The sequence below is a fragment of the Chlamydotis macqueenii genome, chromosome Z, assembly GCF_036417535.1.
Source record: "Chlamydotis macqueenii isolate bChlMac1 chromosome Z, bChlMac1.mat, whole genome shotgun sequence".
Taxonomy (NCBI): Eukaryota; Metazoa; Chordata; class Aves; order Otidiformes; family Otididae; genus Chlamydotis; species Chlamydotis macqueenii.
The window spans coordinates 8336791-8364523 of record NC_141593.1 but is presented as its reverse complement, the minus strand read 5'-3'; the positions used below and the strand labels follow the sequence as shown (position 1 = coordinate 8364523).

General features: G+C 48.1%; 2 protein-coding genes and 1 long non-coding RNA gene across 4 annotated transcripts; 2 read left to right on the top strand and 1 right to left on the bottom strand.

Annotated features, from left to right (window-relative positions):
• Positions 1-172: 172 nt before the first annotated feature.
• LOC104486843 (alpha-galactosidase MYORG-like) lies at positions 173-21694 on the bottom strand. The gene is made up of 2 exons (XM_086769976.1): positions 20393-21694; positions 173-2706 (listed from the first exon to the last, which is right to left on the bottom strand). The coding sequence occupies exon 2, from the start codon at positions 2570-2572 to the stop codon at positions 476-478; it is 2097 nt and encodes a 698-aa protein (XP_086626102.1). The 5' UTR covers positions 2573-2706; positions 20393-21694; the 3' UTR covers positions 173-475.
• On the top strand, positions 10881-27655 carry LOC147596242 (uncharacterized). 2 transcript variants are annotated; one of them, XM_086769978.1, is made up of 7 exons: positions 10883-11132; positions 11294-11457; positions 21706-22173; positions 24769-24909; positions 25335-25403; positions 25956-26046; positions 26379-27655. In XM_086769978.1, exons 2-7 carry the CDS (start codon positions 11403-11405, stop codon positions 26584-26586), a joined length of 1032 nt encoding a protein of 343 aa, XP_086626104.1. In that variant the 5' UTR covers positions 10883-11132; positions 11294-11402; the 3' UTR covers positions 26587-27655. The 2 variants fall into 2 exon arrangements, with proteins under 2 accessions (XP_086626105.1, XP_086626104.1); XM_086769979.1 differs by having other exon boundaries at positions 10881-11457; positions 21709-22173.
• LOC147596243 (uncharacterized) lies at positions 16697-19620 on the top strand. The gene is made up of 2 exons (XR_015261404.1): positions 16697-19365; positions 19521-19620. It is a non-coding gene; the product is annotated as an uncharacterized LOC147596243 (long non-coding RNA).
• Positions 27656-27733: the final 78 nt, after the last annotated feature.

Genomic DNA, 27733 nt, shown 5'->3' with positions numbered 1-27733 from the left:
TGCATCACCACCCATCTGATTTCAGCTGAAAATTCAGCACCTTCCTCTTCCGGCTAATCACAGACTGCTTTTTGTAAAAAAAAAAGTACTCTGCTGCAACTGCCTGCTTCACTAAGTAAATGAAATTACAAACATCTCAAGGGATCAACTGTGAAATGGATTAACAAAGGAGTCCATGTAATTTCCTTTATAAACCAGAAGCGTGCACACAATTTCTTGCTGGGAGAAGATTACTAGAAGAGACGGTTTTTCTATACATTGTATTTGTCATACTGCAATTACAATAAGAGACATCCAATATATTTTAATCAGTAAATTCTTCTAGAGCATTTGCCACATGAAACAGAGGTCACAGTGTTTTCTTCAAATTTCATACTGAAGAATTTCTACTTTAAAAACTATTAAAATTCCCAGGGCCTGAAGGTCATTGGTCCAATAATCCCTGAGATCATTGCACAGCTCATGGAGGAGCCTGTTAGGAAACCCAAAGGAAATAAGCGACTTCGTCCAGGTCAACAGGATAGTCTGTGAGCAGCACCGGGGTCTTCTCAAACAACTCCCCCTTGTAGCTGCGCCACTTGCCTGCCGGCAGGTAGACGTCACGCTCCTGCTTGCCCATCTCCAGGACAGGGGCCACCATGAAGGTGTCCCCAATGAGGAACTGGGAGTCGATCCTGTGAGTGGCCTCGTCGCGGGGTGAGATCCACCAGATGGGACGGATGATGGGGTCGCCTGTGTCAGTGACCTCCCCGGCCAGCTCCAGCAGCAGCGGGGCCACCAGCGACTCATGGAGCTGTGTGAACTTCTGTGCAATCTCCACCACCTCCTTGTCGTAGAGCCAGGGTGGGATGGAGAACTGCATGGAGGGCATGAAGGCCGACAGCTCCAGCCAGCGCACGTACAGCTCCCGGTCAGGGATCTCCACTGCCCCGTCTGTCTTGTTAGGGAGGAAGTTTCCTCCAATCATATCTGGCAGTACAAATGGGTACCCCAGCATGCTGATGGTGAGCACTGTGGGGATGAGGGACTTGAGGCCGAGCTCGTAGCCCCACACGGAGTCACGGTCAATGATGCGGAAGAAGCAGGAGATGTTCTGTGACTGGTAGCCCACTCGCACCTCGGCCAGCTCGTAGAAGGGGATGGCCATCTCCGTGTAGCACCGCGACCAGATGCTGGGGTCTGGGAGTGGGCGGAAGGTGCTGAACTGCTTGGGCAGGTAGCTGGTCTCGCCCGCATCGAACTTGAAGGACGAGATGCCGTATTTGTGTCGGAGCTGGCGCAGGTGGCTCTGGAACCAGTCCCGGGCTGCTGGATTGGTGAAGTCCAGGATGGCCCCAATGCCATTCCACCACTGCACCATGGCTGGCAGCCGGCCTGATGGCTCCTTGATGAAGAGCTGACGCTCAATTCCGACCCCAAAATTGGATGAATCTATGTGTATAAAGGGATGAATCCACAGAGTGACCTTAAACCCATCTTCCCTCAGTTTTGCAAACATCTCTGTTACATTGGGGAACTTGACAGGGTCAAAGTCAAAGTCCCCATAGGCTTGTGTGTACATGTCATCAATTTCAATGTGGCTGCAGTTAAAATGGTACTTCTTAATGTTTCTTGCAAAATGCAGAACTTTATCCTGATTGATATCTTTCTTGTAGAGGGCCCAGGTGGACCAGATGGGGTATCGGAAGGCAGTCTCAGCGGGGATCTTGGAAGGTTTGTTGAAGTACCTGCGCACCATGTACTTGTGGATGGAGGTGACGTCAGAGCCCACACACACCCGGTAGCTGAGTTCGGGGAAGGGCTGCTGCCCTGGTGGGGGCTTGTAGGGGGAGTCATTGTAGCGGGCCTGGAAGAAGAGGGCACGCTCGGTGGCATTGAAGCCCAGGTGGAAGGGCACAGAGTCGTTGATCTTGATGGCCACTGCCTTGGAGGAAAGCCAGTAGCGCTCAAGGATGCCACCAAAGCTGTCACGGAAGGAGTAGACATCACTTGTCACGTAGGGCATGGGCTCCTGGTAGCCAGCCAGGTGGATGGGCCAGTGCTGAGTGCTCATCTCTGAGCCCCCGTACCAGTGGGCGTCCTCCCAGAACATGGTGTGCTCCACTGCTGGGCCAGCCGCCAGCTCCTCCCAGCGCACGCGGTAGCACATGACTGTGTCCTTGGGCTTCACTGTCTGGATGAAGAAGTTGAGTGGCCCCCCACCCGACTGTGTGCAGCTCAAAATCTCACCCTCCTTGGAGCACGACTCCAGGTCGAGACTGCCTGAGCGGAAGGCCAGCCGGAAGACCACCTCCCCGTGCTGGTTCCTGATGACAAAGCCATCTGCTTGCAAGTCCATCAGGTCCATGTTGAGCCACTCCGCCTTCCGCAGGGACACTGTGTAGTAGCACCAGGCCACCACCGCAGCAATGAAGAGGACGAGGCCCAGCAAGACGGCCCCAAGCATGGGCCTCAGCTCCTTGGAGGGCTTCTGCTTCACCGGTGTGCTGGTTTCGGGCAAATGTATTTCTTTGATACGCCCCTTTTGATCACTTCCATGTTTTCCCATGCGGTGGGTAATCAAACTGTCCATGACTCTTCGGCAGTGACAACCCTTGGTTAGAAACCTTTCTGCTGAAATTTTTTTTCTCCACTTGGTGGACAGAAATTCCAAGGTGCTGTATGAAGGTGGTCACAGTCCCTTTTCCGAAGCCTGGCCACTTAAACCTGAAGTGTTATTTCATGAAACAGAGGGTTACAAACACCAAAAAAGCAATTAAATCTTGCTCACGACTGAGATACTTGCCTCCTGTTTGCAGCCTGGCAGCCTCCCTGCCCCTGCGGCTCTGGCTTGCTTTGCTCTGTGCGGTGCCAGCCTGTTCACTGGCAGCTGGGCTGAGCTTTTTCAGAGCGGGGCTGTGACAGGATTCCTGTGACCCCCTCTTGGCTGCAGCCTCGCTGCGTCCCGCAGAGCAAGGGCGAAGAGATCAGTGTCAGGCCAGAGGCCGGAGGAGAATGGGGCCAGGGAAAGGGGCTGGTACCTGAGCATACAAGCTGGACATCACAAGCTGATCTGTTTTTACATTAATTATAAGCTCTGTTAGATTTCCTCACCTGTCCAACTTCTCTGCATCAAACGCAGGCAGAGAAATGCTACGCTGAAGTGTCCAGCCTCTGCCTGCCATTCCCCATCACTCCCCGGGGATGCAGCCGCCAATGATGTTTTATCTTTGCGCACTTTGCTCCTTCCCTGAGCTGCATGGGGACGCGTCACCAAGCCAGATGGTGCAGTGCAGCTCGCAGCACCTGAAAGAGCATCCACTGCCAACAAAAACAACAAATGGGGGAAACTGAGGCAACACACTCTGTGCAACTGGGCTCCCGGCTTCCCTGGCCCCATCCCAGGGTCTGTGTGATCTGACAGGATGGAAATTTGCAGGAGCAGCCTGTATGGAGAGGAGGAAAAAGAACCACCTTGTTCATCCGAGCTGTGCCCGGCAATACTTGCCGGGTGTATTTACCCGCACCGCCGTGACATCAGTATCTAAGTATACAGAGACGATAAGCAGCCCAGGGAGCCATTAAAAATACCAGAGGTCACCGCATTTGAGATCGATCATAGCAGCCTCCCAACCACCCGAATGAGCCCCTCGGTTAGTTTTTAGCGTTGTCTCCGTGTGAGTGAGGCTTTGCTGTGAAAAAGAGCCAGAGTGGGTAAAACCCTTCCCAGATGGGCCCTGCCTGGGGCAGGGGGTGAGAGAGGGAGGGTTGGTGCTGCCCCAAAGAGGTGGTGAGCCGGGACAGGGGTGGTTTTGGGGAGCAGGTTGGGTTACACGCGTGCTCGGGGCACTCTGCCAGCCCCAAAGTGCTCAGACCTGGCAGCCTTCCCGGTGCTGGCCCAGCTCCTGACACGGCTTTGCAGCTCCAGCTCGGGTGGTTTCCAGCAAAACCTTGGTGTTTTTGCAAAACAACCTCCTCTCTTTGAAGATGTTTTTATGTGCTGGGTCAGTCCTTGGTTGCCGCCCTGAGAGCCTTCCTCAGCTTTTTCCTTCTTCCTTTCGCCCTCCCAGTCAGCCTGGGGACAGGACTCTGCTTTAAGATGAGCCCCGAAAAAACAAGGAAGGGAAACAGAGAGGAAAACAAGCTTTTCAGGACTTCTGTTTCTATTTTGTTTGGGTTTTTTTAATATTAAACAACAACATATAGAAAAAATACCTCACAGAGACATCAGGACTCCGAAACCTCTACAAGAATAAAGGCTGTGCAGAAAGTTTCCCAGCTTTCACTGCAGTGATTTCTCTCACAGACAATTGCTTTAAATCCCTTGTCTTCCCCAGGGACAGAAGATCAGTGGCAGAAAGATGGTATACAAGGGAGTCGGGGCTCCTGGGCCAAGCTGTCCTGTCCCCAGCGCCTTTTGGGTTTTCCTCTCTCCTACGATGTGGCAGCGGGGTGCTGCATTGGTACCCGAGCCCTGCCCCTCATGGAGGAGAGGTACTGCCTGGGAGATGTGGTCAGCAGGTGGGAAGAGCAGGTGCCAAAACATCTGGAGGCAGAACAGGATGAAATTGGGATTCCCGGGATAGAGCCCACCAGGGTAAGGGAGTCTCTGAAGCTGCAAAATCCTGCACTTCGAGGCTTGTATCTCACGAAAGCATTTTGGCTGGCAGCCTGAGCGCTGCCCAGGGGCGATGAGAAGGAGTCTTGCCAATGGGTGCACACTGGTGACCCAGAGCCCAGATCCAGCCTTTTCTTTGTTCCATCTACGGGGTTATGGCATCACAGCATCCCTTCCCCATGAATATGTAACCAGTTCTTGCAAAGCCTCTCTGCTCCAGTGAATACTTCATCAACCCATGCAAAGCGGAACAAGGAAGGATATGTTGAATTCTCCCAGAGCACCCAGGGATGCAGGCACAGTTGTATTTTATTTGGGCTGGTTTATCATATGCTGATCTGCCATGGGTCTGGTCCCATCAATTCCCCAGGCCTTCCTCTGAAAGGAGCTGGGATTCCTCACCCCAAGGATCTAAGCAGCCCTTAGCATGCACAGATTAAACATTGACATACCCAGCACCGTGACATGCGGAGAACGAGCCAGGACTTTAGACCCTCTTAAACAGGAGCTAAGCAAGGGTTTCAAGCGATGAAACGCATGTCAGCCAGCTCAAAGAGCAGCTATGCTCCTAAACTCCCTTGTAAACCTACCCTCAGAGCTTCCTCCAGACCAAATCTATCCCCAGCAACCCCTCTGATCTATTGGCACATGTGGCACGAGTTTGTCAGGCCTCAGCCAGGGCCCAGCTGTGTGACACCTGAATCCTCAGACTTTTGCCTTTCTGACACACTCACCTATCTGCTGGTGTGATGAGAGCATCACTCGTCAAACAACCCATCAGGAAACAATTCTGTCTTTAAATAAAGGGATATTTTTCTTTATTAAGATTCCTTTTATAATAGGTTATCAAACACTTAGCAGTTGCTATCAGGCGCTTCTAGGGAGAGTATATGACATGTTCTAGCAGAAAGCGCCATAGGTAGCTATAAGTCATGGTCATAAACAAACTATTGCCCTGTCAAACTCTGCAAGAACTGATTAATCATTTACTGAGCCCTTGTAAACTGTTTCAAATGGGACCTTTTTAACAGAAAACACACACAAAGAAGAAAGCAGTTCCCATCAGCTCTCATTTCCCATAGCAGCCTGGCACAGGCAGGCATTGTATGGGGGATTTATTGCTAAAAGGGGCCCAGGGGAGGTCTGCTTACCATTTTTTCCTATGTGTATAGATGACATGAGAAAAGAGGTATCTGCTGTCGCTGCAGCCAAGGAAGGGGAGCGAAGGAGAGCCAAGGTTATCGCATGAGCTGCCACAGATTAGCTACAAAGCCAACAAGGCTTAATGCAAGGGGGAAGTGGCTGGGGGATGGATGCAGAGGGTGAGGTGACATTACCAAGGACGTTCTGCAGCCCATGTGGCACCAGCAGCACCCAGTGCCTAGGGAGCATCTGCAGCAACCCGAGAAGGTGACCAAGGAGGGATGCAGCCAGAGTCCCTCCCTTGAAGTGGTGCAGGATCCTGCTCCTCCTGGAAAAATCTCAAAGCTCACTTGTATCCCAAAGCAGGAAGGATATTAGCCACAGCTCTGCATGCTCTGGGCTTTGAGCAATTCCTGATAGCTCCAGTGAGGGCAACGCTGATGGCTGGCCTCACTGCCTCGACCCTTAGCCTATGCGGATCTCTCCTGGCTCCTTGGGCTGAAACAGCAGTTTGGTTCATGTTAACCCCATATCTGCAGCAGAGTCAGACTGCTCTGAGCAGGCTTATTTCTGGCAGCCATGCTGATTTGGGGGTCTCTGAACTGCTCCTCACAGCTCCCGATGCCTGAAGGCTTTTTAGCTCATCTCGGCGTGAAGGTGGCTGCAGAGCCTTCTGGTTTGTGCCTGTACAAAGTGCTGCTCTAAAGCTGATAACCCTGTGCAAACCTGACAGTGCTATAAGCCCCCTGGAACCATGCAAATCCAAGCCTAGAATGGAACTATTACCTGGGATTTTTCCTTATCCGGAGGATCCCCGTCCCTCAGTACTAGGAATAAAGCAGAGTTTACTGCACAGGTCTTTCAGTCCTAATTGCTGTAGGAGCAGGCAGTGGACAGTCCCACTTCCATCCTGTCATCTGAACAAATTCCTTCTTCCCAAGCCAGTAGGGAAAAAAAAACCTGCAAAATCATTTTTTTTTTCCCCATTTCAGGGCTCTCTCTGACTCCTGAGCCTGCACACAGCATCCACGTGCGGCTCCAAGCTGCAAGTCATGGCCACAGCATCCTGCTGCACACTAAGAGCTGCTCTGCCCGCATCCTTAGGAAGGAGCTCCATCTGCTGAGCCAGTGGCCCAGGCTGAAACCCAGGGAGTCGTTTCAGGCTTGTCCCAGGGCTGCGGGGAGTTCATCGGGTATCCCCTGGGCAGCACCGAGCCCATCAGACTCTGTTGCATCAGGATCAGCTCTTGTGAGGAGCTCCAGGGAGTTTTTGACGTGCCTTCCCCTGGGGAAGAAGCAAACCGAGTAGAGAGTGATAAGCACAGGCAAGGGGAAAAAAAAGGTCATCATGTGCTGCAGCTGTAATCGTGTGAGCAGGCTGGAGGACAGTGGAAATATAGGAAAAGGAGAGGGAAAAGGGTGCTCTCTTCTCAGGCTGACAGGTGAAGGAATAAGCCACAAAGGGATCTGTCTCTGAGCTGGGCTTTCTACCACTTAGACCCAGAGTCAATTGGAGGCTCTGCTTGGAGAGGAAGCCCTTGGGAGCTGCCTGCGACAGCAGCAAAGGAAAAAGGCCTCAAGGCTTGAAGGCTTTCACCTACGAGGGGAACCACTCTTGGTTGTTATTTTCGAGTAAGGATGAGCCAGAGACCTACCATGAGCATCAAAAGCTACAGGTAAGTCCTTGAGGGGTGCTTCAGACTCTGCATGTGTTAAGTGAACTGCCTGCCAGGATGAGGGGTGTGGGGTAATTTATCTGATACCTGCTCCTGTGGGACTTCTTGTAGCACTGATGCACCCATAGTGGGAGATGAGTCTCTCAGGGAGGCTGAGGGCATCTGCTCTGGGCTCCCCACAGTCTCAGCCTGCTGCTTACATGGGAGCAGGGCTGCAAGGACCACATCTAACCCAGGCATTTCTGGAGATGCTGCTTTATCTCAAACAAGCTCTATTTCCCAGCCATGGGAGAGTTTTGGTATGTAAAAATGTCTTCTTCCTTCTGCATCCCTTCTTGGGGATACAGGATCTTTACTGCAGTTATTTTCCTATACGTTTGATGCCAAGTGCTTCTCTGTGACCAAAGGTTTCACTGGCCATGGTGGCCAGACCCTTCAGCTTCCCGCAGCATTATCCAGCTTTGACCAGGGCAATGAAAGCCCGTCTTCAAAGTGGACGTGGATGGAGGAACGAATTGTGATTAGTGCCAGCCAGCAGCCAGAGGGATGTGATAGGGGTTTTACCACTGAAACTCAGACTGGTCATAAGCAAGAGAGACTTCCTTGGGTTTTTCAGAAATTACCCAGCATGGCTGAAGCTGATCCTTCCACAAACACTTTGAACCAGGCACCCAGACACAAAAGGCCAGACAGCTGAAAAGAAAGCTAATGAGCACTTGCACCTCTGCCTGATGGGTAATCCAGGGAGAGAGGAAGATTTCATCCCTGAAATACTGAACAGCTGGAGAGCTCCTGAGAGCCCCAGGGACCTGGTGCGAGTTTTGCCATCCCTGTCCTGGGATGACACTGAGGGTACAAGATTGAGCTCAGATTTTAAGCTCAATGTAGAGTCTTGCTGGCTCCAAGACTAGGGTAAAAGCCTGTAATGTTCCTGAGCATCCCTCCGGTTTTAGCCTAGCAAACATTTGGCTCTGGTTGTTTTCCCAGCAGCTGTGTGCCAGAAAGCAATGCCAGTCCCACACCAGACAGGACTGCATTTAGGTGGTTGGTGAGTAATCCCTGTGCCTGAAGATGTCGTGGGTAACCTCATGTCCCTCTCAGGAGATGAAGTTTCTCTTGCTCATCACTTCACTGTGATTAAATTCACGGTGAGCTGCAAGATGAAGAGGAAAAAGCAATGCATCCACCAAACTGACGACGGAGCCAAGAACAAGGCTGCTCCATGGGACTCAGGTCAGCAAAGGCTAACTGGACATGGAAATTACGTGACTGAGAGCCAGCGATTATGGGACTATCCTGCTCCACGTGGGAGTGACCACAGCTGGAAAGTAGCTTGCTGTCTCGTAGAGGCAGCCCACGAAAAACTGTGGAAATTATTTAAAGAAAGCATCCCTACGCAGGAGGCTACACCATGCTGTAAGGAAGCCAATGCACCACAAAAGAATGGGCTCTAAGGCTACAGAAGAATTTTATATGCAAATGCTTTCTTGCATGTATAAGAAATAAGGCCAAAGTGGTGTTCTGAAACCCTAAAAATCTCAGTGGCTGATGTTCAACTGATTCCTTTTTGTCTGTGCTGACACATCACTTTTAGACTGATCACTTTTCTTCAGGGTCTCTGGGTTAGGGTCTCCTCAATCTGGTGCTAGTGGGGGATTTGGTGGCAGCCTGAACATCCTGTATCTGATTAAGGGATTGCCAAAGCCAGAAAAAGAAAAAAGATTTACCTTTGGAAATGGTGTTAATTCGCACCTCTGGATGGAGCAGATCTCTGGGTGGAACAGACCTCTGGTCAAGTGCCCCAGGGCAGGACAGTGGGCAGTAAGGAAAGCAGCCAGGTTCTGTACCAGCCAGAGGTGATGGCACCAAACCCAGGGGACAGCTGTGCCAAGATGCTTTGGAAAACCAGCACACGCCCTCTAGAAGAAAATAGACTTTTCCTTCTTTTCCTTCCTTTCCTTAGGGCCAGAAAGTGAATGTGGCTTAACAGCAAGTGGGAGACATTATTTGGAGCAAGAAGTTAACCTTCAAAAGGTGGAATCACACCCTAGAGAAGAAAACACCTGGATTTCTTAAAGGTTTGCACAGAGTTTAAAAGGCTCCAACAGGAACAGACGAGACTCAGAATAAGAGGGAAGGTCCTGGCAAGGGTAAATATCTGCAAGAAGAAGGGAAGCAGTGGGAATGAGGACATGATTGTTCTCCCCACAGAGGTGACAGGGTCTTGCCCAGGCCAAAATCTGAGCTGCTCTTCATGTAGAGGGAGGAGAGCTGCTGAACACACTGGGTTTGGGAAATCCTGAGATGAAAATGGCAGGAAAAGAGTAGGGCACACACTTACTATTTTCTTAGTTTTCCATTGGCATCCTCTGTGGGTCCCTGCTGGACTCAGACCTGGGGGCAACCTGTAGCCTGACCCTGCATGGCCCTTCCCATCCTAAAATTGCAGCATGGATCCCTGACAGCCCTTTGCCTGGTAGGAGGAGGCCGCCTTCCTCGCACATGCAGTGAAAGGCTTTCTGTGTGTTAAAAAGCAAATACAATCCAGTGGAGTGGGAGAAATCTGGGATTGAGCAGCTCAGAGACAGACTTTATGGCTTTGGGCAGATCACAGCCTCTCTGTGCCTCAGTTTCCCTTGTGTGAAAAGGATGGAAGGGCCAGGAGGAGAAACACAGGAGCTGTAGCAGCTTCCTGGGTCGGAGCAATACCAGGATCCATGGTAGAAGAGCACAGCGACCTTTTCACCAGGATATTCGCTCTCCATCTGATGGGAGACACCTTCACTCTGAGCTCTTCCCTCTCCTGCTCCTCCTGTGGGAAAGACACGCTCGCTCGCCAAACGCAGTGCAGAGTGTTTGCATTTTCAACCCCAGTCATGCAGAGGAGAGTTTAACATTTGTGCTTTTTAAAATTAAAAATGCCAGGTATTTAGTGAAACTTGACACATTCCCGTGGGGAAAAGAAACCTGTAATCTCAAAGAAACCGTCTCTGTGGTATTTCTCTTGAGTGCAGTGCTATGGCCAGGCAGGAGCAACCTTGTCAGGGCAAGAACTTACCCCTGACAAGCGTCCCTTTTTGTTTGGCCATAGGATATCCCTTGCCATATCCGCATCTGTCTGGGAAGAAGCCAGTCTGGTTCAAAGCCAGATCTCCCATTGGAGAGGGGGAAAGCTGGGAGCCATCAGCCCGGGGCTGGGCATGGAGGGAACTGCACCTTTCCAAGGCTCTGACCCCAGCCCATGCCCTTGCACAGGCTGACACTGCGCTGTTTTAATTTGACAGCTTGGCCAAACTTGATTCGAGTGACCCTCAGGGCGAGCACTGGGGCAGACCCACAGCAGGACTCTACTCCTTAGCTTGGAGCTCGGCTCTGCTCACATCACCCTCCACCTCTAAGACCCACCCCCACAGCCAGTTTGCAAGGTTTTATCTCTGCTGTGACCTATAACGGTGCTTAAAGGGGATATTTCTCAGGGGGAATATTTCTCCCTGAAGAGAAAACAACTCTGTGACAGAACGGCCGAGCACAGGGCTTCAGCAGACGGATCCCACGCCCCTCTGGGCACTCCTGACGAACTTTGCCTTTTCTTGCCAGGCCAGCCCTGCATCCTCCTCTGCTCCCAGTCCTGACAAAGGCAGCCCGCCAGCCTGCTTAGCATTCGGCTCTCATCGCTGGGAGCAATCGTGGCTGCTAAGGAGCCCAGATCGGCAGCTGTGAGCATCTCGGTCCAGAGTCCCCCTGCGGTCTTGGCTCATCATATGATTTCTCCTAAGGGATAACTGCTGAGCGGGACCACGTCTCCAAGCTGATTCTTTGCTGATAAGCCGGCTGCCAAGTCTCCAGCACTAAGACAAAAGAGTTTTTCTCTTTCCAGCAGGTTTTTCTGCTGTGAATGACAGAGGAAGGGGGAAAAGCAAGCTGCCGAGCACTCTTCGAGGCAAGAGGCTTCAGGGGCTCCTTCCCTCCTGCTGTGCTGGCAGAAGATGGAGCTTTTCAGGCTGAGTCTGGGCTGTATTTGCCTCCTTCCTTGGCTTGAGGGTAAGTTTCTCCTCCTTCGGGGTAGCTGGAAACTGGGAAGTGAATTGCCTCCCAGGTTTTAACCTACTTTCCTGCAGAAGTGTTGCCTGGGCTGCAAAGCTCTGAACCCACCAGCTGTAAAAGAAGTGCCTGTGGGTGCATTTCAAGGCAGCATTTAAAACTGGATTAAGCACAGGGGTACAGGAGAGTGAGGGACAGGCTGGCAAGGTACTGGGATGGCTTGGCCAGGGACACCATGGCATCATGCTGACTGCTTTTATAAAGTGCTTTCAAACTTCTAAGAGAAGCAGATGAATAAATCTGCTCTGGGGGTGAGGTAGGCACTAACCAACCTCCCAAGAACTATGTTTGCTCACTGCCCCGGCTGCTGCTTCCCAGCAGAGATGAGAGGGCTGAGAGTGTGCTGGTAGCCTGGGAGAGGATGGTGGGAAGGGGAGAAGGACCTTTTTGCATTATTCTTGTTCCTGTGGTGGTCAGCTCGGAACAGGACATGCTGGGGAGCTGTAGTGGCTGCACCACTCATCACTGTGGGGCAAACTTGATAGAGGCTCACGTTAACATTCAGCTGCTTGTTGAGGTCGCTCGAATCCTGTATCCTGCCTGTACACAGTAGGATTTTGATTACAAACAGCCTTGCTTTTGACATGCATGTGTAGATGAGGAAAGCAAAAGTTCTGCCGAGCACCGTCCTGCAGAGTTGGAGCAGTGCTACCCAGGAATGGCTACCTGGGAGCGGTGCTACCTGTGGTCTCGTCCGTCCCATCATGGGCAATAGGTAGCATCTCTTTTCTTTAAAAAAGTTCGAAGCCCCTGAGCTAATAATAAGTAATTCACTTTTTACTATGCCTGAGATGCCAGGTCAAAAGGGACTCATTGAAACAAATCCCTGAAGTGCTTCAAGGCTCATTCAGTCCCTGAAGCTGCAAGGAGGACAGCCCTGCAGTTTTGAGGCTACCTGCTCAGAGCTTTTCAAGCTCCCTAGAGCAGAGGACTACAACTATTTGGGCTGCACAGCTGGGATGTTTATTCCTTGAAGACAAACCTTAGGCTGGCAGCTCTGACCATAATGCCTAGAACAGAATAGACTGTTATTTCAGTTGGAAGTGACCTACAATGATCATCTAGTTCTACTGCCTGACCACTTCAGGGCTGACCAAAAGTTAAAGCGAGTTGTTAAGGGGGTTGTCCAAATGCCTCTGAAACACTGACAGGCTTGGGGCATCCAACACCTCTCTAGGAAGCCTGTTCCAGTGTTTTACCTCCCTCTCAGTAAAGAAATGCTTCCTAATGTCCAGTCAAAACCTCCCCTGGTGCAGCTTTGAACTGTTCCCAGACATCCTGTCACTGGATCCCAGGGAGAAGAGCTCAGCACCTCCATCTCCGCTTCCCCTCCTCAGGTAGTCATAGAGAGCAATGAGGTCCCCCCTCAGTCTCCTTTTCTCCAAACTAGACAAGCCCAGATTCCTTAGCTGCTCCTCCTAGGACACTGTTCCAGCCCTTTGACTTTCCATTCCCTGCTCCACAGCCTCTAAGCGCGTGTTCCCTGGGCTGCTTCGAGCAGCTAGCCCTCAGTTTGCTCTGCACCCAGGTCAAAGGAGGGGTTTGTGCTCCTGCATATTTGACTTTTGCTCCACCTACTGCTGTTTTTTACACCCCAAATCTTGCCAATTAAAGTAAATCCAGTGAATTGAATCTCTCTATTTTTTAAAGCCGGAGGCTGTACTTGTGAGGGGTGAGGATACATCTACATCTTTTAAAAGTTACAGGAGATCTGGTTAGGACGTGGAGGTGACACCATGGTGGAATGCCAGGAGAGCAGAACAGCCTTCAGGGTCTTCTCCAGTGTTAGAAGAAAGTGGTTCTTTACTACTGCCACAGGACAGCAGCCCCATGGCTATGTTTTATTAGTAAATTAAGGGCGATCACAGGACATTTCCACAGGACGTTTATTGTCCTTTCCTGTTAAATGCTTTTTGTGCAATTGCACAGTCAACCACTGCATTTCAGCCAGACCACTCATAAAACCACAACTGCTTTACAATAAAGGAATTCATCTTCCCAATACCCGGCAATGCCTAAAGCAAGCTCAAAGAGCAGAGAGAAAATACGCTCTTGCTTGGGGCTGATATCTCCCTGCAGCAGCCTCTCTGCATCCCATCCTGCCTGCAGCTGCTGAGTTTTAAGGCTGCTGGCAGGTCGGAGATGCTTGCTCTCAACAAAGCTTAAAGGCTTCAGTTTCCTGCTGGAAACTGGAAATCCTGGAATTGCCTAAGCTGGTTCTGTGAGTGGTTTCTTTGGAAAGTCCCTGCAAACAGAGAGGGAGCTGAAGTGTTTTCTTAAGAAGTCAAGCCTAACGGTAACCCAGTGAGGTATGGTGGGTGGTGGGAAGTCGGGCACCAGCAGAATTCGTGAATGTACAAGCAGAAAGAAAACTGCTGCCATAATACCACATTTAATGCTAGCTCTCAATTCTCATGCACTGAGCATGAGGCTGGCAGTGTCTCTGCTTGGCAGCTTGGCCTGATCCCATATCCCGGGGGCCATTCTCCTTCTCCCAAACCCATGTACAGTGCTGGCTGCTCCCTGACCCCTCGCACCTCACTCACCTTAGGCAGCCCTAAGGATCTCACATCTAAGAGGCAGAAAGGACAATGTTATTTGATACTTCTCCTCCCCAATGTACTTTTCCAGCCTCCAACTATTTTCTGCTCAGGGGATTTCCTGACCCTGCTGTATTTAACTCTTCAGTGGCTATCAAATCTCTTCCCTCGGCTTGTGCAGGCTCTCCCTGGCAGCAAGGACACAGAGCTGCTGGGTGCAGACCCCCTCCTGCATGCTGTGAGCCTTCCCTTGGCTCCCTGAGTCCCATCTGGGATCAGTCCTTGACCAGTCAGCTCCTGCCCATCCTCTCCAGACCTCTCTGGATTTTACACACCTCCGTCATATCCCCCCAGGGACTGGTTTGCTCCACATGCATCAGCTTCGTGTTGACTTCACCAGCCTCCCCTGCTTCCCATCATTTGTCAGCATGTCTTTCCATGACAAAACCTTCCTTCCTTTCCTAAGGCTGCTCTGCTGCCTCGGAGCCCTTTGCTGAGATACTTGGTCAAAAGTGGACCTTGCAGTAACATGGAAAGCCATGAAGCCTTCTTGGCAAACCAAAATCAAAATATTCTTAAGAAAGCAGCAATGGCTGGGAAAAAACCACAGCCCAATGTGGTTGCCAGAAGCAACAGCTGGTAACTGCTCTTGGAGATATAGGTTACTGGAAAACAATCTGAGTGCAGACCAAGAAGTATTTGCAATCAGGTGCTTGCACTGACAAGCCATTTGCCAGCTAATTACTGGCAGTTACCAGTAGGCTTTGTTGACTTCTCTATAAAAATGACACAGGTTGATAAGAGCTGATCTGCTGCCTGAAGAGTTGGAAATTGTGCTCACATAAACCCAGAGCTCCCAGTTGCCAGGTAGCTGCTCACCCAGCTCCAGTTCTGCCTGTTCTGCTGGGCCTGGTGGGCAGACACCTGTTTGCTCACCAACAAGGACTCACCAAGATCCATCTAGCATCATCCTCGCCGTAGGGAGCTTGGCCACATCCACTGATCTGTCACGGACATTTCTGTCTCTAGATTTCACATCCACATATGCACAGTTGTAGGCTGACAGAGGACTTGAGTAAAATAAAGCTAATGCTGGTTCCGGTCAACAGCCTCTTTTGCAAAAAAAACCCCACTTAACCTCAGTTCCTGCCGTGCTGGTCTAGGGTATAAATTCAGGCAAAATAGACAACAGAGTGCCAATCTCACTGCTTCCCTGTGCACATCTGGATTTCCTACCTCTGACCTCACACATCTGGATCACCACACCCCTCTTAAAATAGCACATATCTTCCATTTATTTTTAATTTCTTCATCCCAGGGCCCTGGCGTGGCCTCCTGCATGAGCAGCAGAGAGACTTGCTCCCTTGGATGGATATCTTTTCATGAGAATGAGTTATCGCTGGGCTGCATTCAAGCCTGTTCCTGCTGGTTTATTCAAAGTCTTGTTTGTCCATCTATGATAGCATCTCAAGCTTCTTGCTTCAGCTAGATTGCCCATTACATTGTTCCTACATGTGAACTTACAGGGCAACATCTTGCACCGAGCTCCACCTGTGGGGGGAACCCTCCTGCCTTCACTGGGAGCTCCCCTCTTCTGCTACTGCATCTTCTTTTTTCTATCTGGTCCTGAACCTTTACAGGAGGTGGAAACAGCCTGCTGGGCCCAGGGCAGCTCAGAAACAGCTTCCATACTGTTCAGGAGAGGCATCATGCCAGGTTACGATAACTTCAGGCCATTGCAGAGAATTGTTCCTCCTGCTATGGCTAGCCATGTGAAAATCTCTTCTGCCTTCATCCAATGTCCTTCTATACTGCTTGGATTTGTAGATGTGCTACAAGAGCCCCACTCTACATTTATCCCTGAATTTGAATTCTGGTAAGGGATCCGGAGAGAAGAGGGTGGTAGCTCTGCATTACTAGTGTGAGGCGCAGAAGCAAGGGCAGGAGGTCAGGGGAGGTTAAATACTGTGCTTGCCTGAAGGGACAAGGTCCCATAAGCAGTACCAGGGTAGGAAGTGGTGTTGTCCCCATCACCACTATGTCTGAACACCTAAAGATGGCTTTCCTTACATTCTCTGGTTAATTTTTCTTCTTTTGGGCTGGGGCCATTTCTGGTAGGAGCTGTTTTTAAAGATAGGGCAGACCCCAAATTGTTGTCAGGGCAACTTGAGAAGATGGGAGTCCTCCAAACCCTTTCCCACCTGTTGCCCCTTGAATTGCAGCAACAGTCCAACAAGAGGACTCTAAGTTCTGGGAGAGCTGATATTCAGGGGGAGTTATGCAAGGAGGAAAACGTGTGTAATGCATATGAGGACAGTGTGGCCAGTCTCCATTGATGCATGTTCCACAGAGAAGATATAACTACCTGCAGCGGTGAACAGTGGAGGCAGATTAAGCTGAGCAGGAAACTCTGTGGCTTGTCTCACCATAACTCAGACTATAGCACTGCTGGCTCCAAGGCTTCTCAGCCACAGCACGTGTACACCTCGTGCTGTGCTCATTTTGGGTGGGAACAGCAGAAACAGCTTGGACACATTTCTCCAAGTCACTGTTGCCACAGCCTGGGTGACTGGGTGAATTGGGATGAGCCGCTGTTGTACGGTGGTACCCAAGAAGAGCTTGGAGCTACGTTTGGGTGCTCTTCTGGGTCACGGGATGTTTCCACAAAGCAGTCCCTAAGAGAGGTGCTGTTGGTGGCTGCAGATGGATGCATGCCCTGAAGGACAGGTAGAGGCAGGAAAAGGTAAATTCCTGACTGTGACTCAGAGGTTATCTTCTCCTTACAGAAAACACCTACTTGGCAAGAGAAATTGAGATAATAAAGGATTTTTCAAAAAGCAAGGAACCCCAAAGGGGAGGGAGAAAGAAGCCAAAGCCAATGCTGAGGTTCCCAGGTGACCTGGAGTGTTTGGGGAACCTGTGCTTGCTCAGCTCTGACTTACCGCTTCCCTACGCAGAGCCTTTAAATGGAGCAACCCATCCCCAAACAATATGCAAAATGGCTTTGTCACTGCTTAGAAACAGCAGAAAATTTCCCAGTCAAACTGGGATTACGGGTAACTACGGCTTTCTTGATGGCATTACCTTAATTAGGAACATTGCATAGTTTTTGCTTCTAATCCTACAAGGAACAGCATGTACCATAGGTGGCTGCGCTGCAGAGAGGCAGAGGACTATATTTGCTTGCTGTTTTTTCTTGTAACCAGACAGAGTGGCTGTATCATAGGACAAACAAGCTGGCATCAAATGCCTTTGCTAGAAATTGTTTATTTTGTTCCTAAAAATACAAAGAGGCCAAAATGTTCAAGCTTGAGCAGCTCAAAGCAGGCATCTACTCAGGCTCTCTGGGTAAGGCTCACATTTTCCAGACACGCTGAATCCCCTCCCCAGGGAGTACACTGGATGCTCAGCTTGGTCCAGGTTAACATTCCCAAAATCTTAGGGCTGATGGCCTTATTTGCAAGGCTGCTGGAGAGTGGGACTTGGCAATGTTGGGGGAAAAAAAGTCATTTTGCTTCCTGAGTAAGGATTCTTGGTGTCTGATGAGCATCCCAAGTTAAAAATGCTCCAGCTTTATTTCTGGATCTGCCCCTTATGACTGTATGGGGCATGTGCAATGATTGCTGCCAGTTACCTGTACCTAACTCTAAGTTGCTCACTTAGATAGCAACACCTCAGTGTCAGGAAAGCAATAACGTATAGATAGCGGACAGTGAATCTGTGTGATGGACACAGGCTCACATCTTGGCAAGGATGGCACAAAACATCACAAGGAAAATCCTGTTCTTGATAGCCAACCTTACCAAGAGGCAGCACTGTTGGCAGGGAAGACACTCGGACCACAGTTTGGAGCAGAAGGATTATGGCCCCAGCTTTGCTGCCACCCTCCCATGTAATGTTGAACCAAGCCAAGTTTGGCTAGACCTCTGTTCCCAAGCTGTAAAGTGGTGGTTATTCTTTTGGACCTGAGATACAGTGTGAAAATAAAAATCTATTAACAATTTGGTGTCATACGCTGCTGAGGAGCTATACAAACCTCAAAGGAAAGCACTTCACTTGCAGTGTTGAGCTTCCTGGACCTTCAGTGAGGTAAGTCCCTGAAAACCGAGACCTCTGTAAAACCAAGAAAGCTGGTAGAAAGGGGTTGCTCTAAAGTGCAAAAGGCTGGACGTGAGGACACATGATGCTTGCTGCTAATGTGTAGGTTACACAGCAGTTCTTTAGAGGTGAACGTATACGATCGGGGACTCTCTACAGAGAACAAAACACAAATCTGCTGACTGAGTTAAGCAGCAATACTCTTCAAAAGTTTTAAAAATTAAACTTTCAATTCCCAACCAAGGGAAAACAAAAAAAAAAAAACCCCAGAGATCATGGCATGTTTAATAACAAAACCCATAACAAAACATATTGAGGAGCAATCTAGAGAGAGTACAAAAAATTACTACTAGAAAATTTCAATTGCATCTGCAGTAGGAACTCAGTGGGTGTAAGAAGGACAATAACTAACTGATGTAGATGTAGGAAGGACAACAAAGGCAAGGCAGAGCTGAAAGGCAGAATGGCTTATTGGGGCTGCTGCTCACTTCAGACATGGTCAGGGAGGTCCTCACACAGCAGCCACTCTCTGCAGTCTGAAGAATGCTACCAAACAAAATTATCAACAAAGGAAATTTTAGGGAAAAAAAAAAGGTAAGTAATCTGTAGCAAATGACCAGCCCAGATGGCATTCACACTGAGTTACAGGAAAGTAAAGATGCCATTTTTTTAAACTTCTAAGGAGTATGTAAACTATTACCTAAAGCAGCCACAGCACCAAAGGACTGTGTTACAGCAGTTATGTCCATCTTAAGAGAGATCCTTGCACAGCTGGGGAAACACAGGTCACTTGGTTTGATTTCAGCACCAGGCAAGTCAGTAGAAACAAAGGACAGAGTTGGCAGACACACAGATAAATATAAGAAAAGCCAACAGAGCTTTTGTAGTGGGAATGCCTGATGGCATCAATGAGTGTATAAACGTGGTGAGCTGATCTAGACCTTGTGCTTACATTTGCAATAGGCTTTTGGAAAGATTCTTCCACCAAGGCCCTTAAGGAACATGATTCTCATGGAATAGGAGAGAGATTTCACTCATAGGCTGGAAAAAAGGGGTGGAATTTGCTGACAGTGATCACAGCAAAGTGAAGGTATCAGCAGGTGCCAACAAACATCAGTGCTTTCAACACAGTGATCTTGGAAAAGCAGTGAATAATGAAGTAATAAAATTTGCTGATGGCACAAAACTGCACAGAATAATCAAAACTGAAGTTGACTGTGTGTCGTAGTTCAGCTTCAGTTTTGAAGTTCCACCTCTTTTTTCCAGCCTATGGGTGAAATCCATAGTGGTTTTTTTTTCCCGTGTACACTGCACCCATTTTGTTGCTTAATCAGTATCCTGAGCTCCTTCTGCAGCTTTGCACAGTGTCGTGATCAGAAGCTGCAGAAGGAGCTCAGGATACTGATTAAGCAACAAAATGGGTTTTGAACTTCAGAGTTGAAAAATACAATGCAGTGTACACGGGGGGGGGGGGGGGGGGGGAACACTTTAACCATAAATACCCAACAATAATCTCTTAATGAGGTGATACATTTTAGGAAGGAGGCACTGGCATCTTTGTTGTCTTGAGTGAGCTTTTTACCTGTCTGATTTTACCCTCTTCCCCTATTAATTAGCCAATGCTAATGCCCAGTGCTGGAGACAGGATACTGGGGTGAAGAGACATTTTGCGGCTCTCAGATCATTACTTTGCTTCATCTTAATTGGCAGAAACTCTTTTCCAAAGAGGCGAGAATCCTGGATTCTAGGTCCCAGGAAAAAAAAAAAAAGCATGGTGGGAGGATTGTATTAATCCCTTTGGATTTTCTAAAGATTATGGGACATTATATATGAGACGTTTCTCCTGCCTTTGGAAGCTGGCAGAAACTCAAGCCCAAGGTGCACTAAACATCTTCCTTCCACCCAGCCCTCAACAAGGGGTAAAGAGGATGGGACTCACCAGCTGTCCACACATCCTCCAGAAATTTAATTTCCACGAGTTTGGCAGAAATTGCCAAGATTGGTGGCTATCACAGGTTCACAAAACTCAATATCCCAGTGCAGACACATCCATCCTCATGTCAGAGCCCGCGCAAGAGTCGTACTGTGGTTTCTGGCTGCCTCTCCCCACGCATTCAAGCTGAGGAGAAAGTCCTGAATTCTTTCTGATTTAACAACCCCCAGGCACTATTAATCTAGCAGACCCCCAGAATTTCCTGAGAGAAAACATAATCGCTCTTTAAAGCTATTGTTCATACCCTTGGTATTTTGTTCCGGCTTCTGTTTACACTGTCATTAATTTTTTTGAGGCACTGAGCCAAATACTTGCTGCCAGGGAAAAGTATTGTTCCTTGCTTTGGGAGGGGAAGCTCTGCAGAAGCAGTTGTTTAGATAAACATCAGTGTTCTTGTTTAACATACCTTTTCAGCCTCCTCTCACTCTTTATGGTCAATACTGTGTGCTGATGGGGCTTTTATAACTTTGACTCCTGGGGAAAAAAGGAAAAAAAAGTCAGTGCAAAAGCTGGGAATTAACATGTGTTAATTGTAACTGAAATGAAAAGATTTCTCAGAATGTGCAGAAACTTGAAACTTTTCTTTCTACCCCTCTGTCTTAGGCATAAATTCACAGCAGAAGGTACACCTGCGTCGGTGACAGATGGTTTAGCATTTAACATTTTGCTCAGGATGTTCACAGTTCACACCACATGATTTTGTGCTGAAAACGGGGGCAATTGTCCAGCTAACAGGATGATATCCATCCCAAATTATCAGAGATGTTGGGAACCATTGCTATTAAAAGAAATGAGCAATTACAGAAATTGCTTCAAATTGTGTGTCTGTTGTGCGCCAGCTGTAATGTCTCTGTCTTACAAAGGGATGCTTAAAAATGGTACCTTCCTGCCTGGCGAGCACAGACAAATGTCAGGTGTGCTAAATCCAAGTTCATTTCAATGCTTACGTGAGCTGTGCCAGCCACGTACTACCAGAGTTCCAATGGGGTATGCTTTTATCCCAGCATTGCTTTAATATCACCAGAAGACACATAATGGAGACAGTAGCCCCAGATAGCCTAACTGGCCCCAGATGAATAGCAACTAGGGAATTCAGGGTTTCAGTTGCTTTTCTTCATATGAAAAATTTATTTATTTGATCCAGATAAGGGCAAAAAACCCAAACCACCCAATTATTTTGGAGGGAGGGAAGGATGGATACCTATTTAAAGCTATAACCAGTTGAAATATCAAATTAAATATATATAGGCTGATATTTCATGAAAGTACCTCTTTTGAAAGATGGTGAGTTTTTCCCCATTAGTTACATGGGTAACTTATGGCACTGTTTTTTCTCTCTAGTATTGCTCCTGGCTATTTGCACAGCCTATATTTTAAATAAATATCATTCTGGGGAATTTGGAAGTTGGGGCAACTGTTTATCTAGGCACGCCCATCCAGGAACAGACTGGTGGGTTATGTCTTCCCGTCCCCAGAGTGTTTCCAGTGTCTGGTGCTCAGAAAACGCATTTGCCCCAGACATGCACAGTACTAAACCGTGCTCTGATTGTACCGCAGTAGCAGAGGGACAAGGCTTCCTCATAAGGAACACCCGGCTGGAAAAGTGCATTCGTATCTCCCACCACGAGACCAACGGCATCAGCCTGACTGACTGCAAGGTGCACTCGCAGCAGCAGTGGAGCTGGGACCCTGCCACCAGGACCATTGTCAGCCTTCAAACGAAGCAGTGCTTGTCAGCCTACAAGACGCGGGAGTATGCCCTGGTCAGGCTGGAGCCCTGCGGTGACTGGGAACGCCAAGCGTGGTCCTGCAGCAAGAAGGGACACTTGACTCTGCAGAGCATGGGCTTCCACCTCAGCACCAAGGAAGGAGGCCACAAGGTCTTTATCTCAAGGGAGAAGGACAAATTCAGCAGATGGAAGACTTTAGCGGATGAAACCATCTGTGCTGCTCCCCAGACAGCAGCTCCGAGGCCCAGCAAACCAACGCAACAAGCTGTAGACACGCGGGTGTGGAGCTATGAAAGTAAGATGAGGTAGATTTAGCACCAGATAACATCTAACCTTAGGTGTCATCCAAGCCACCTAACTCCAGGCTTGCATCTGTCATTTTAACTCATGGTCACTTTGGCCCCATCCGGAGAGATACCAAATGGCTCCAAGTCAGCTCAAGTACTTGGTACCACCAGTTTCCAGTAGTTCCTCTTCAAAGTTTTACAGAAAGCCCCTAACACCTTACAGGATGAGGTGTCTAAACCCCAGATGCATTTCCGGTGACAGGCAAAAGTATTTCAGAAAGTACATGTGAACAATGCCCAGAGCTAAGAGAGCCTCACAAGTCCAAAACAACCAAGGAAGCCCCATAAAATCAGACGCTTAAGATTCTGAAGGTGCTTTTGGTACTTTGCAGTTTGGGATGTCATTTTTGGTAACAAGAAATCTGGAGGCAGCTGAAAACCTCTTTTGAACTTGTATGAATTATTGAGAAGCAGCTATATTTGAAATGAGAAATTGTTGCTTCAGTTTCTAAGCAACACGTTACAGTTATCTCCTGCCAGATCCCAACAGTGAACCCATCGCTAACGAAACCACAGTTCTAACCTTCATCTCATGCTTTCATGATCCTTAAAAGTGAACCTTGCTCCTCGTGCCTGATGTAATCACAAAGAGACTAGTGAACACAGCAAGTGGTGGGAGGTAGTTAAAGTGCTGCCCTCCCTTTGCATTAAGAAAACCTAGAACACAACATAAAAAAATTATTAAAAATCTGGTTTATATTACCAATTTCATGGTCTTGACTTCTGCTAAAAAGAATCTAATCTCTGCCTTCATGAGTGTTCACTATCCTCTGTCTAGACTGGACACAAAAAGGGCAGAAACCCTGGTCCTGTCATGGGTTCAGGTGTTGGACACTAGAATAACAGACACCAGGAATGGTCATTGCACCAAGATGTGACTGTCATTTGTCAGATGGCCAGTGAAGCCCATTGCTGACCACTGATACTTCATGGTCCAGTCTGTTTGCCTCTTTCATTAAGTTACTTATCAAAAGAAGGTGGTTTCAGGACTTTTCTTGTGAAGTTGCGTGCAGAACTGAGACCTGAAAATCACACCCAATTCCTCCTTTTATCCTCTCCTCATCTCCCTTCTTCCACTCCAGGGACCAGAAAAGAGATGGCGTTCATAATTTTTTTTTCTGTTTGTCCACTCCGTAGGTGATGAGGTTCTCAGCCTTCCTCAGGGGAAATTATTTCCGTTACATGAGGCTATTCCTGACCTTAAGGCTTGATGGCTCCAGTGAGATTTTCAGCTTTGCAGAAATGAGTAAAGAGAAAATGTGATGAATCTGGTTGACATAAACAGATAGATTACGAGTATAACCTTTTGACAAAAAGAGGCTATATCTAATTGAAAAGAAAAAGAGATACAATAGCTTTCTTGGCTGTCATGTACAGATAAGATGGCCTTTTTACTGAGGTTCTTAATTAGACAACTAGAAGGCTAACATGTAATTATCACAGGCCAGTAGTCACAAGTGTTACTGTTTGTTTAATATGAAGGTAAATACAGCCAATACAAATTAGACACCATAATAAGCTAGTTAAATATAGGCTAGGAAACGCGTGGAACATTTACGATATGGGAAAAAGGCATGTGAAAAGGGCGTTTGCATTCCCCAAGGCAATGTTCCTGGCAGCCCAGGGCTGCCTTAGAGCCAGGCTCCCCAAATAAGGCTGCAAGGGTAAACACAGACCATGCTTTGAATCAGGTTGTGCCAGTTAGTGTGTCTTGTGCAAACTAGTAATTTTCCTATCAACCCCATGGTTCAGAGTCTACTGGAGGAAGACTCTGACTGCTCAGTAACAACATCCAAGCCCTGTGTTTTTGTTTAGGCCTTTCTTACCCAAGTTTCAGCTGGTGTCAACAGGTAACTTTCACTTCAGCGGGTTATTTGCTCAATAAATTACACCCGTGTACCCACAGATGCTCATGCCACAGGAAGGGATGAGGCTGGGATAAGTAGCAGGGAACTCTGCAGATTTCTTGATCTTGCCACATGCATCAGTGCAGGAGAGGGGTGACTATTGCTGCCACAAGATTTCCCACAACCTCCCTTCCAGCTGTAGTTGTTGCCCCACACATTCTACTTCTGCTCTAAGACTGGCAAGGCAAAGGACGCCACTGAGCCTTGCAAGAGATATGGACTATTTACCACCATCTTTATTTACCACCATTTTTCTTCATTCGCTGCATTGGTAATACCTGTGATGCTTAGCTACGGTCCTGCTTCTCTCTTCCTTACAGCTCATCCTTTAACAGCCAGTGTTGCACTATACTTTTTAGACAAATAACTTTTTTTTGTTACCACCAGAAAACAAGCTCTGCTTTGGCTGTGGATTCAGTCTTAAGAGGTCCATTTCATCTTTGAAATCTGTAAGAACTGAAGGCCTCTGATGCACAGGAGGAGGTGACTGCTGCTGCACCACATCCTGTTTGCCTTGCAGGATAGAGGACTAACATGGCAGGGCTGGGACCCCTTCCCTTGCCAGGCACCGAGTGCATCCAGGTTTCTGTACAAAACATAAATGATAATAACATCTTTGCTTTATTTCCTTCCAAGCTAAAACCATTGATTCATCAAAGATTGATGCTGTGGACAGAGAATCTTCTGTGGGTTTGACTGACCCACCTCTGGCTAACAGATTTAACAGCACAGTGTCTCCAGTGAAGACCAAACAGGCATACCTCCCAGCAAACGAGGGTGAGCACTTTTCTGCATGCGTTTGGGAGAACAGCAGGAAGGAAAGTGTGGGTGGCATCTAGAAATTACTGAAGTATTTTCAGGGGTGGTAAGTACCCGAGTACTTCTGAAACACTTCCATGTGCACCACTGGCTGGTTCAAGACTCGGATCTTGCACAGCATGTTGAGATGTTTGCCTTGGCAAACAGAGATACGGTCATAGTCTTTAACCTGGAGGCACAGCCATCAGATGTTCTAGGAGCAAAAAATATCTGTGGCTGAGGAATAAGAAAGTTCCCTTTTCCCTTCCAACTCCATACAAAGGGGATTTGTGGTTACAGTGCAGCCCCAGGAGGAAGCTGGAGCTTCCCCAGGAGGAAGCTGGAGCTTCCCCCAGTCCAACAGTGGAAGCTGCTAATCGGAGTCTCTCTGCTTCTTCCCCTAGATGTGTCCCACAATCACTCTAAAAAGCACCATGGAAATCGAGGGAAAAACGCTGGGGCCAGGCTTGCAGGTAGGTTCAGGCATCAGCCTGAGGAGCAAAAGACCAGGTGGATGAAGGTTCATCTGTGCTCCTCACCTTCCATCAACACAGTTACATTACCCTGGGTCCTGCTGAGGATGCTCAGTAGGGAACGAGGCCATCAAATTCCCTGTCAGAAAAATTCCTTTTAAAGGTTAAACAAATCTCCCCAGGCTTGGAGTACAAAAGTGAGTAAAACATGTAAATGCTTTGTCTCGGCTCACCAGGAAAAATATTTACCCACTAGCACTGACGCCTTCCCCCAGCCCCTCTCATTTTGTATCAGAGCTGCAGAGCAGAGAAGCATGAATAGTTACTGTCTTCATAGCAAGAAAGGAAACCTTTTTGTGGCCATTTTCAACAGAGGGGCGCTGTGCAGTGTAAAGCAGCTGTAAGGTGCTGATCTCATAGACAAAGCAGTTCTCCCACTATCTGATAGTCTTCAGGGACATTACAGACGGTTTCTGTGGCAATCATGGCTATTGCGTAACAACAGGGATAGGTACAGCAAAGGCATGATTGTTTTCCATTATATCCCTTCAGGCACCAACTGGAAGACGGCCATGCTGGTCCTCAGCCCTTTGGCATTCATACTGGGATTAATAATACTGACACTCAATGTTCATTACAACAAGTAAGTGAGATTCAGGTTCATTTGGTTTGCCACTTTCCTGTCCAGCACTTCACAACAGAACCCTTGATCGTGGTACCCTTCCCAATCCCACACCTGAAGTGTCAGGCTCTGAGCAGATGAGTCTGCTCACCCATGACGTTACCCTTGAGGATTTCTCCTCTGCCACCGTTTCTCCCTCCCACTCACTATCCCATCCAAATGCAGCCGCTGATGTTGGCTCCTTCTCCCTTGCACACCTTGTGCCACCCCTGAAGGTTTAGGGAATTTAGGCACTACAGTTGGTGATCCAGTTCACATGATGCAGTTATGTACCCTCTTCTCTCTCCTCCTAGGAAGAAGAAAATCCTCTCTGCTCTGAAGAGCTCCCCAGCCAACAGCAGCAGAACTGACTTACGGGAGGCATCTCCCTTACAAAGAAGTCCCCAGCCGTACCGTCCACCATCTCGCTCCCCTTCCTTGAGGCGTGGAGAGATACTCATTGAGTGGAAAGATGGGACTGTCACTCCTCTTTTTGACAATGCAAATTACCAAATGGACTAGCTCTGAAATAATGGAGCTGTTTTTCCACCCTGTGTCACTCTTCTCACCAGGAAGAGTGACACCATAGCCAATCTCCTCCCCAGCCTTGCTGTTCTGACAGGGAGTTGTAAGCACTGTTTGGGTTTTTTTTTTTTTTAAACACTTGAGAACAATCTCCTTGCACAGCACGAGGTTGAAGCAAGCAGAGCAGATTGTTTGATTTGTATAGGCACACGCTGCTTGGCTCTTCCAGAGCTGATTTAACCCGTAACAAAACCCAGACTTAGCTAAATGAAGCTCTCGCCAGCTGCAACTGTTCATTGCCCTGAAACTCTAGAGTTACTGAGCTTATGACAAAGTAAATTCTTGGAAACAAGATGTAAGGTGAAAAACAAAAGTCCTGATAATCCTTGAATCCTTTTTAAGATAAAACTAGTTGCCAACAGACACAGAAGGCTGTCAGTTACTTTGTCAATGCGAGAATATAACTAATAAGCACTGCCTTCAGGACTCAAAAGATTAAAGACTCTCCTCCAAATATTTGCCAAAATACTCCCCCCACTAAGTTATCAATTAAGTAACAGCAAGTCATTTTTCCAACTTAAAAAGTAGCACTCCATGGTCCTCTCTGCATCACTGCAACAGTCCTGCTGAGAGAGTATGCAATGTCTCAAACACACATTCTTTTTCTTTATGGAGAATGACAAGTAACATCAGTGATGCTTGTCAGGGGATATTACATTATCCAGCTGTTTTATACCAGCTTCAGACTCTGATTTCCTATAGTCCTATGGAACAATCAATGAACAGATAGACTGCTCCCATCTAGAGCAGGCTTTTTTTTTTTCTATAAAGGAGTAAGTCACTTTTTTCAGCCTTTACACTCCTTGTTTGAGCATAATTACCTGTGACTGTCACACTCAATCCTCATCTTTTTTTCAGTGAAACTTGAAATGTCTTAGTGCTTTCCTAATATTAATGAATTTATGCTTTTCTTTTCTCTGATCTTGTGATGATGTAAACATTAATCATGGCTATAAATCAAGAATTATTTGGAGAAAGAAATACTAACACCAGGAAATTACAAGTATGAGCTGCCTCAGTGTATTTGTTCAGCAGTGCAAGGGAAATGATATCCTAACCTCTTACTCGGACTTAAACAATGCTT